General features: G+C 35.7%; 3 protein-coding genes across 3 annotated transcripts; 1 reads left to right on the forward strand and 2 right to left on the reverse strand.

The window, feature by feature from the left end:
* Nucleotides 1-558: 558 nt before the first annotated feature.
* Nucleotides 559-1,110, forward strand: LOC133309236 (secreted RxLR effector protein 161-like). Its single transcript, XM_061509993.1, has one exon. The coding sequence runs from the start codon at nucleotides 559-561 to the stop codon at nucleotides 1,108-1,110; it is 552 nt and encodes a 183-aa protein (XP_061365977.1).
* A 3,045-nt stretch (nucleotides 1,111-4,155) lies between these two features.
* Nucleotides 4,156-5,580, reverse strand: LOC133309237 (coumaroyl-CoA:anthocyanidin 3-O-glucoside-6''-O-coumaroyltransferase 1-like). The gene has a single exon (XM_061509994.1). The coding sequence runs from the start codon at nucleotides 5,578-5,580 to the stop codon at nucleotides 4,156-4,158; it is 1,425 nt and encodes a 474-aa protein (XP_061365978.1).
* A 3,232-nt stretch (nucleotides 5,581-8,812) lies between these two features.
* LOC133309238 (receptor-like protein kinase ANXUR2) lies at nucleotides 8,813-10,163 on the reverse strand. Its single transcript, XM_061509995.1, has 2 exons — nucleotides 9,545-10,163; nucleotides 8,813-9,264 (listed from the first exon to the last, which is right to left on the reverse strand). The coding sequence occupies exons 1-2, from the start codon at nucleotides 10,161-10,163 to the stop codon at nucleotides 8,813-8,815; spliced, it is 1,071 nt and encodes a 356-aa protein (XP_061365979.1).
* Nucleotides 10,164-10,610: the final 447 nt, after the last annotated feature.

The raw sequence follows: 10,610 nt of genomic DNA on the forward strand, positions 1-10,610 counted from the left end.
TTTCTACCTAGTAGTTGTATTTAACCTGAGATCCTTACCATTTCTAGTTTCTCACGCATCTAAGTGAAAAGCTTCTTATTATTACATGGCTAAATTTCACGTTGGAGCTTAAATTTTAGGCACTGCACTTTGTTCACAAAAGAAGTAGCACATATGCAAATCATATGGAATTGAGGGTACATTGAACAGCAATATCTCCAACTTTCTGTTGGGTAATAAAATCCGAAGATTATAATCGTTCTCTAGGAACGGTTTGTTTAGTTTTATTTTTAATTCCTATTTCTAATTTCTTGAATTTTAAGCAATCAATCTTTTAAAACTAAGAAAAGACTAAATGAATCAAGGTATTTATCAAACTTGTATTAAACAAAATTAATAGAAATATCTAATCACAAATGCAACAATTATACAGTACTGGAATTCTTGGATGATGGATTTTCTAAATAAATTCGCATTCCTGCGTTTTACCATTGCTATGGCACTTTAATCTCAGAATTTGAACTACTATAACTACTATCTCAGAAAGGATATATTGAGAAAATTCTAGAGAGATTTAATATGAATAAATGCTCACCTGGGGTTGTTCCTGTACAGAAAGGTGATAAATTTAATCTCATGCAATGTCCAAAGAATGATGTTGAACATAAAGAGATGGAATCAATTCCATATGTCTATGTTGTGGGAAGCTTAATGTATGCTCAAACCTGTACTCGACTGGATATCAATTTTGCGGTCGGGATGTTGGGCAGATATCAAAGTAATCCAAGAATGGAACATTGGAAAGCTGCAAACAAAGTTTTAAGGTACCTTCAATGCACGAAGGATCACATGCTCATGTACAAAAGGTTCAATGAATTAAAAGTCATTGGATATACTGATTCAGATTTTGGTGGATGTCTTGATAGAAGAAAGTCAACCTTTTGCTCCTTGTTTATGTTTGCCCAAGGAGCCATATCATGGAAAAATGCAAAACAGACTATCATTGCTTCATCCACTATGAAGGAAGAATTTGTGGTATGTTTTGAAGCCACAACTTATGCATTACGGCTGCAGAACTTTATTTCAGGGCTTGTGGTTGTCGACACCATTAGCAGGCCACTAAAAATTTAATGTGATAATTCTGCAGTAGTATTCTTCTCTAAGAACGAATGATACTCTAAAGGTGCCAAACGTATAAAGTTAAAGTATTTTTCCGTTAAAGAGGAGATTCAGAAATAGAGAGTGTCAATTATGCACATCAGAACTGAACACATGATGACAGACCCTTTGACGAAAGGGTTACAACCAAAGCTATTTCAAGAACATGTTTAAAGTATGGGCCTTGGTTGTATTAAAGATTATTGATGTGTGACACTCTGAGCTCACCTATGTGTTTCTGACATACATTATGTTTCCTTGTTATTTTATGGTTGTATACACATTATGAATCTTGACAAGGAAGTCTTTGTAAGACATTATGTGGACCATTATGTTTCCTATATTATGAATTTTATATGATGGATTGTTGGTGTTGTAGTATATGGAAGGGAATGTACTGAATTAATAGCGCATTACCACCATAACTCACACTTGTCAATTTATCTTTTATGATGACTAACATTAGAGATGTATGTACGTATATTAAGATTAATTGGGCCAAGTGGGAGAATGTTAAAAATATTAAGAATCAATTATAATATTAAAAGGATTTTATTATAATTATAATATTAAGATTCTTGATATTACCCATTAAATGTTATATGGCCCAATTAATTACTGATACACTTAATCTCAATCATTGATTTGATTTGGTATATAATGGACTTACCAGATTATGAGTTATGGAATATATATATATTAGAAATGGTCTTCTCTCCCCTTCTACCCAAATGTCATTCTCTCCATCAGAATACATATCAAAGTAAAGAAGGCTTAAAGAGAGAAACTATCCTAACACAATTGCTCACAAGATGATGACTTTTGTTAATCCTTCATCATTGTTTCCAGGTATGTCTTTATCTCTTATGTGTATGTGAAAATCATGTATTCCCAAGATCCTTTAGCATGTTCTTGTTTATGATTTATGAACATGATATATTATGAACAAACTAACACTGACATGTAAAAAATTTGTCCAATATTAGTTGCCTCTCCCATGTAAAAAACTTCTCTCCAAAAATGGAATGATGTGATCCATCAGAAGTTGGCTGTAGCTCCACTTGAGCATGAGATAGAACACGACAATATTCACATGTCGTTTCTAGCTATTATTATTTACATACATTTCTACCTTATTATTATGACATTGTTGTTAAAACATCGTTTCAACACATGGAAACATTCGTTTCTATGTTTTTTTGGTCTAAAAACATGTCAGAACGATGGTTGAAATGGAATTTGGGTTGAAACGTCGAGTTGACTCAGTAAACTTGGTTGACTAGATCATTTTACCGAGTTGACTCAGTACAGGGAAAAAATGGAGGGTATTTTGGGGCAAAACAAAATTAAGGCATCGTAGAGGTACTGGCCGTATATCTGGAGCGCATTCTTGGGGTCATCGACAAGCTTGAAATTGATATCGAAGCCACAAGATTGTAAAGATCACTTGAAAAAGAGAAAGTGAAAGGATTTGACGAAGAAGTCATCGAGCAAAACGAGGACTCGCTGGTCTGAGTGTTTATCGAGAGAGAAGGAGCTGCAAAGTAGAGGAATGAGGGTGAGGAACACCAATATGAGCTTAAAAATTTGGGAACACTAAGTCTTCATCTACGACGTTTTTTCCGTAAAGAACCAATTCAACTCAAAAGCTTAAGTTGTTAGCTGAAGTTATATATTAATGGTTTTATATATTTCTAACATGTCTCTTCACACGAGAGCCCATTGAGCTTGAACGGAGAATGACGCATCAGTCTCAACCTATCTGTGTTAAAAAACTCTATAATTAATTATTAATTAAAGGGGACGGTAAGGAACGAACCCATGATATAGAGGCTCTGATACCATGTAATGAATCAATTCAATCCAAAAGTTTAAGTTGTTAGGTGAGACTACATTAATAATTTTTAAATATCTCTGACAATTTCTTAAAGGGATCTATTAATCTCATGTTGCATGAGATAATTATCTCATGCAATAGAGACAAGATAGTGGGGTCCACCATTTGTTAAAAAAAAAAGAATGTGGACCCCACTACTTTGTCTCTGTTGCATGAGATAATTATCTCATGCAACATGAGATAATTATTTCCCTTTCTTAAATCATAATTTGGGTTTCTTTACCAATCACAGTTTTCACCTTTTCCTAGTTCATTTTTGGACTTTGGGCTACGACCCAATATACTTTAAATTATTATCATTGAGTACTTAACAAAAAAAAATTTGTAATATTATATTTGGTGTGTTTCGGTTTTATATATGTTCGATATATTTTAAACTATTGCCGGCAGCTTGTTATGAAAGCGACTAGATTACGAGTGGGTTCAAGCGTTGATTTAAACTTTTTTTTTTTTTTGGAAATATTCCAATCGGTTCATCGCTTCGCAACTAATCCGATTCGGGGCGGGTCCAGGATTAAGGCTTTAAACCTCTCCCAAAGGTGGTACTGAGAGGATTCGAACACATGCTCTCTCCCCACCTGCTCAGCTCCCATGCGCCAACTGAGCTACCACCATTTGGTGATTTAAACTTTCTTTAAACACTAAAAATTCAGGGGCAGCATTAAATATGCAGATATAAATAATTTTTCTTGGGTCCGCCACTGCCTAACACAAGCTAGAGTCTTTTCCCCTAAATTTAGGCTCTCTTTGATAACTGTTTTTTAAAAATAATTTTTTGGTTTTTAGAATAAGAAAACTCGTCCCTCTACAATTATTTATGACATGGACCATAATTATTGGGGATAAATAATAAAAAAATAACCATAAAAGATACCTGATTTTAAGAAAAATTATAGGGAGGTTTTCGAAATTTTCCCAACTTATTATTACATGACCATAACTCACCCACACAAATTAAAAACTTGTGAACTTATTGTTACATGGCCATAACTCACACGCATAGAAATTAAAAACTTGTTAACTTATTATTACATGCATGGTCTTAACTAACTCACCCATAGCTAGTAACATTGGAGCTTATGTCGTGCATGATGTGCAATTCATGCTCAATTGACGGCAGATTAAGGAATAGCAATATTTCTAAGTTGGTCTTCCAAGATGGCATTAAATTTCTTCATTTGAATTCCTTTGAATGCTACCCCAACTTCAACGCCACCTTCTTTGTGATCCCTACAATCAGAAAGACAGATTGTTGCACCATCATCTGCATGAAGTATTTCATGCAACTTGGGCTTTCCCCAACCAAAGTCAGTCTCATACATGTTCATCTTTGGTGATCCTGCGATTTTCAACACACGCTCCACGTTCAACTCTATTTTTTCCCTTGCTGACGCAAACGCTTCAACCCCTTTCATAGGATCACCCCGCAGAACTCTAACCATGTTTCCAATAACACTCACTGCCTCATAAATACCATTTTCTCCAACTAGCTTACTCCTCATAAGTTCCGCAATCCCATTGGTCAAGCAGTTTCCAAAGTATGTGGATGGAATTGAAAGCTCAGGAAAGTTGCGGCAATCTGCTAGAAAAACCAAGCAGCAATTATCATCATTATTGGCAACATTATCAACTTTGTTGTCTTCTGATTTTACCTTACAAACCCAAACCAAAGAACATGTCACAACGAAAGTTGATAAGTGCAATGTCTCTACACCCATACTCTGACCTTTGAAAGCGATCCATTTCTTTAGTTTATCAACTTGGTTACGGCTTAATATAAATCTATGGCGCACCATGTCGCTAGGAGCATCATGGACAAGGCTCGTGTCTTCTATGATTTCTCGTGGCAAATTCCATTTCGTCTCCAAGAAAATGGGCTTAAGCCCTTTTGGGTCTTCGATGATGTCCCTTTTGTGGACCGGCATAGGAAGAGAGCCTTCAAGTGAAGTGAAGTCCCCTTTTGACCTACAAACAGTGGCCCAAAATTTCATGAAATGATCAAAAGCTCTACCATCCGCAATTTCGTGTCTGAAAGTGAGGCAAATGCTGAATCCAGAGTTGGCAAAAACCGTGGCCTGAATGGCCATGGTTGGTAGCAACAATGTGCCATCTTCTAAGGTACGTGATGAAGGATGGACGGGAACAAGTGGATGAGCATCTCTAACATCTCTTGGGGAATCAGATACGAGTCTGGTGAAATCTGCTGTGGATTCTGCGACGGTGAAGGAGACAAAGTCACCTTCGGAGTAGAGTATGTGAGGAGTGTGGGGTTTGGGAGTGAAAGCGACATTACCAGCGAAGGGGAAGAAGCGTTGTAGAGTGAGTGAAAGAGAGTGTTTGAGAATAGGAACCACCGTTTGAAGGAAGTGCTGTGTAGAATAAGGGAACTCATAGAAGAAAATCGATTTCATTAAAGTGCAGGAAAGCCAAGGGATGTCAAGGACAGAAAGAGGAATGTAGGTGGAAGGAACAGAAGATGAAGGAGGACTAACATGACACTGATCTATGACCTTCACCATGTGATGATGCTTGACTTCTTCAACCATGGAACTTTAGCAATAATAACCAGATCGAATGCTTTTCAATCAGAGAAGAAAATAGAAAGTAGTACTGTATATTGTAGCGAAGAAAGAATGACCACTAGAAGACTTTATAGGCGAGGAGTTCTTGATTAGTGTTTTGTTTGTTTTCTATTTTAAGGAGGAGAGGAGTTGAAAATAAGTCCTACCAAATACACACTTAACTTATTATCCATGTTACTTGTATGTCGCACTGTGGACTATCTTAAAAAACAACTTATTGCATGTGTTAATTTGCTGGTGGTTAGATTTCAAAAAGGATTTATGTCAACTTGTACTGTACCAAAAAATAAAAAAATAAAAATGCATGTGTTAATTTGCTGATGGTTAGATTTCAAGAAGGATTGATGTCAACTACTAACATGTAAAAAATGTTGAAAATTTAAGGGATATAAGGAAGAAATGGAGAAGAAACTTTTATATTAAAATTTTACTAAAAGACAAAAAATACAACACAATTTCTCACAAACACTCACTCTTTACTTCCACAAGTGCTACGGCACTTTTACACTTACACACTTGTTGTCTTGTTTTTTATCTTCTCTTTTCAATTGCTCACTTGTGTCTCTTTCTCTTTCTATTCTCTTACACTTCTATCTCAAGGCACGTTACATGAGCTTTAATTTATAACTTGAATAGCTAAAAATTCTGGCCTAACAAGATACAATTAAATATTAAAAATACATCACAACATTAATAATACATGTTTATATAATTGTCCAACAACCCACCTTCCACACATTATGTCCAGCTCCCTTTCTTTTCTTTTCCCACCCACCATCTAAATTATTCTTATCTTTAGCTAAATAATAGCTTGCATACTTGGAGCTTTCTAATTATTATTTGTAGTGGAGTTTCAAGTTGTCTTTCAATCATAGCTAAGATGGTGGGGACTAAATCAAAGTTGGGTTTGTACCTTCTAACAAAAAATTTGTACAATATTAGTTGCTTCTCCCATGTAAAAAACCTCTCTCCAAAAATGGAATGATGTGATCCATCAGAAGTTGGCCGTAGCTCCACTTGACCATGAGATAGAACATTCACATGTCGTTTCTAGATATTATTATTTACATACATTTCTACCTTATTATTACGACATTGTTGTTAAAACGTCGTTTCAACCCGTAGAAAAGTTCATTTCTATGTTTTTTGGTCTAAAAACGTGTCAGAACCATGGTTGGAATGAAATTTGGGTTAAAATACCGAGTTGACTCGGTAAGCTCGATTGACTAGACTATTTTACTGAGTTGACTCAGTATTGAAAAAAAATGGAGGATATTTTGGGCCAAAACAAAATTAAGGCATCATAGAGGTACTGGCCGTATCTCTGGAGCGCATTCTTGGGGTCATTGACAAGCTTGAAATCAATATCGAAGCCACAAGATTGTAGAGATCACTTGAAGAACAGAAAGTGAGAGGATTTGACGGCGAAGTCATCAAGCAAAACGAGGACTCGCCGGTCTGAGTGTTTATCGTGAGAGAAGGAGCTGCAAAGTAGAAGAATAAGGGTGAGGAACACCAATATGAGCTTAAAAATTTTGGAACACTAATACACCTCTCTACTGCAACTTGTTGTGTGTGTGTATGTTTCACAAGGTCTACTCTAAAGTCTTCATCTGCGACGTTATTTCTGTAAAAAATCAATTCAACTCAAAAGCTTAAACTGTTAGCTGAGGCTATTTATTAACGATTTTATATATCTCTAAAACGTCCCCTCACACGAGAGCCCATTGAGCTCGAAGGGAGGATGACGCATCAGTCCCAGCCTATTCGTGTTAAGAAACTCCACAAAACTTAATTAATTATTAATTAAAGTGGACAGTGAGGAACGAACCTATAATATAAAGACTCTAATACCATGTAAAAAACTAATTCAACCCAAAAATTTAAGCTATTAGGTGAGGCTACATTAATAATTTTAAATATCTCTAACAATTTCTTAAATCATAATTTGAGCTTCTCTACCAATTAGAGTTTTCACCTTTTCCTAGTTCATTTATGGACTTGGGCTACAGCCCAATATACTTTAAATTTTTATCATTGAGTACTTAACAAAAAAAATTGTAATATTATATTTGATGTGTTTCGATTTTATATATGTTTTTTTTTTTACGTAGTAACTCTTACATTTCGTTTACGCTTTACGATTTTACATTTTTGCTAACCCCTACCGTTTCTATGTATGCTCTACGTTTGTAACAACATTGATTATGACCATAGTTACGTTTGATATACTATGATTAGTGTGCCATCAATATAATTGTAGATGGTCATTATCAGTGGCGGAGTCAGCCTCCCAATCCAGCTAGGGCCAATAAAAATTTAGCCATTGAGCCCAAATACTAAAATGTGGAAGGTTATTTAACCACAGTTATATTAAATGTGGCTAATTTTCGAAGATAAAAACGTTTGTAACATTGTACTTTTGCCTTAGGTTTGGTCTAACTATGTTGAATTCATACTTATATCCAAAAATAAAAACATCTTAACTTATTATAACATGGCAATAACTCACAAAACCCAAGCTAGTAACGTTGGAGCTTAAACTTCAGGAACTGCACTTTGGTTCACAAGAGAAGTATCGCATATGCAATTTACATGGAACTGAGGGTACATTAAGAAACAACAATATCTCCAAGTTGCTCTTCCATGATGCCATTGAATTTCTTCATTTGAATTCCTTTAAGTACTAGCCCAACTTCAACGGCACATTCTTGGTCCCTAGTCCCTACAATCAGAAAGGCACATTACTCCTCCATCATCTGCATGAAGCATTTCACTCAACTTGGGCTTTCCCCATCCAAAGTGATCAGTCTCATACGTATTCAACAAATAGAAGTCTCCTTTCGCTTAAGCTAAAATAAGTAATGGTTTTGGATAATAAGATATAATCACCATTCGTCTTTTCTATACCTGCTTCTTCCTGCAATGACAGAGCATGCTCAAGTTGAAGCTATTATTCTTAAATATCCTACAATCTTTCCCTCAAATGCAAAACTTTCCTTGATATGCTCCTCTCAACCCTAAGGTTGCAGCATTAGCTTATGTGATGCTATATATAGACCTTCGCAGTATAAGAAGGGAAATTTCTTCGGAACTACAAGAGTACCGAACTCATACTCCCTTTTATTAAAAAGGAATTTTTTTTTTTTTTTTAATTTTACAACCATCAGTTTATTCTCAAGTGAAATTGGAACACCTACTCGGGCTCAGTATTAAAAATGGTTGTGGATAATAAGATAAAATCACCACTAGTCTTGGTGGCATCTGCTTCCTCTTGCAGTGCCAGACCATACTCAAGTTGCACCTCTACTTCACCCATTGTTGGTCTCTCATTTGGTTCCTGCTTCAAGCATCTTTCTGCAATATCTATAAATACTTCCCAACACCCAGGTGCAATCTTTCCTTTGAGAATTGGATCCATCATCTCCTCAACCGGGAACCTGTGCACCAAGTCATATATATCCATGGTTGCTGGGGTAACCTTAATAAACTTCTCTAATTCTTTGCTTTGGTTCTCTACTCTGTTTATCTTGTCAAAAATTGTTTGCTTGTCCTTTGTGCATATCACTAGTAGCATAACTACACCAAAAGAGTACACGTCATATTCAACTGTGAATGTATTGTTTGGGGCATTGTAACCAGATGTACCTGTAAGTGAAATTATGTATCAGTTTCCTAATTCGATATATAAAAGTCATTGATATATAAAATATGCGAAAAAGAAGTATTATTTAAAAGGACAGAAGTTGTGTCCTTTTAATGATTTACAACAAAGTATGACAATTGTGTAAATCTGAAAAGTTGCTTTTTGTCCTCTCTTTTCGGTCACATCGCTGACGTGTAAAATGAAAAAAAAACAACTTTCTCAGAATTAGAGAGACTATGACTGATGGTAATTTGTGTAATACTAAACCCATAAAATATTTACCAGCAATAAAACGTGGTCCCTGTAAGGAAAGCCCGAAACCAGTGATTTTTGGCACCATATTGTTATCCAAAAGAATGCTATTGAGATTGAGGTTTTGGTGAAAGATGGTGCGTTTGGCTCCAGTGTGAAGATAGTGCAGTCCATGCGCTACTGCTATGCATATCTCTAGCCTTTTCTTCCATGAAAGTGGTTCCATATCCTTGCAATATAGACGATCATGGAGAGATCCATTTGCCATGTAGTCATACACAATAATTGTCTCGTTTTTGTCGTCATAGAATCCTACAAGAGAGACCAAATTAGGGTGACAAAGCTGGCAGAGCAACTCTATTTCATTCTTGAACTCCATGATCCCTTGCCGTGATTTTCTATACATACGCTTCAATGCAATTGCATAATCAGTTCCCTCATCATGTTTAAGATGACCCTTGTACACGTCACCAAAGCCTCCTCTTCCTATTATTCGTTTTTCATCAAAGTTGTTGGTTGATTTTCTTAGATCCTCGAGGGAAAATTTACAGCATAGCTCTTCTATTATTGTCGGAGACTGCTTTTTAGATGATGATGATGATGACCTTGTATGCTTTGACCAACAGAAGCACATATACTTGGGAAGCATTGTCAATGACCACGAAAATTCTGCTGAACTTGTCTTGAGTCCACATTATGCATCATTAACGTTAACACTGTTTAGAACCAAACCAAAAGCGAGGAAGTGCAACATATTCTATTGGCAGTTACTAAATACGGATATTGTAATTGAAGCATTTTATTTTTCCCCTGAAGTCACTGCTGGTCAGCTTCTGATAACACATAGGGACTTAATCTTGAATTGAACTCGAGGAATTTGTAAACAGGAATCATAAATTATAACAAGGTCATGGAAGCAGCATATGCGCATGAATAATATATGAATCGTGAGTTACAGTTGTGTTTCAAATAAAAAGAAACACAAGTGCATCAGTGAATACGAAAATAAGGCATCAAAGATTATAATTGAAATGTTTGTGACACTTGCGTTTTTCAAACAAATGACTAAAGACATCATGAATTTGCCAACACAAAA

The sequence above is a fragment of the Gastrolobium bilobum genome, unplaced genomic scaffold, assembly GCF_033153095.1.
Source record: "Gastrolobium bilobum isolate Gb01-03AN ecotype WA unplaced genomic scaffold, APGP_CSIRO_Gbil_v1 utg7600, whole genome shotgun sequence".
In the NCBI taxonomy this organism is placed as follows: domain Eukaryota; kingdom Viridiplantae; phylum Streptophyta; class Magnoliopsida; order Fabales; family Fabaceae; genus Gastrolobium; species Gastrolobium bilobum.

Coding starts and splice junctions, on each gene's coding strand:
- LOC133309236 (XM_061509993.1), top strand. CDS start 559: ATGAATAAATGCTCACCTGGGGTTGTTCCTGTACAGAAAGGTGATAAA.
- LOC133309237 (XM_061509994.1), bottom strand. CDS start 5,580: ATGGTTGAAGAAGTCAAGCATCATCACATGGTGAAGGTCATAGATCAG.
- LOC133309238 (XM_061509995.1), bottom strand. CDS start 10,163: ATGCTTCCCAAGTATATGTGCTTCTGTTGGTCAAAGCATACAAGGTCA. Junction 9,265..9,544: donor GGGACCACGTTTTATTGCTG/GTAAATATTTTA, acceptor TTTCACTTACAG/GTACATCTGGTTACAATGCC.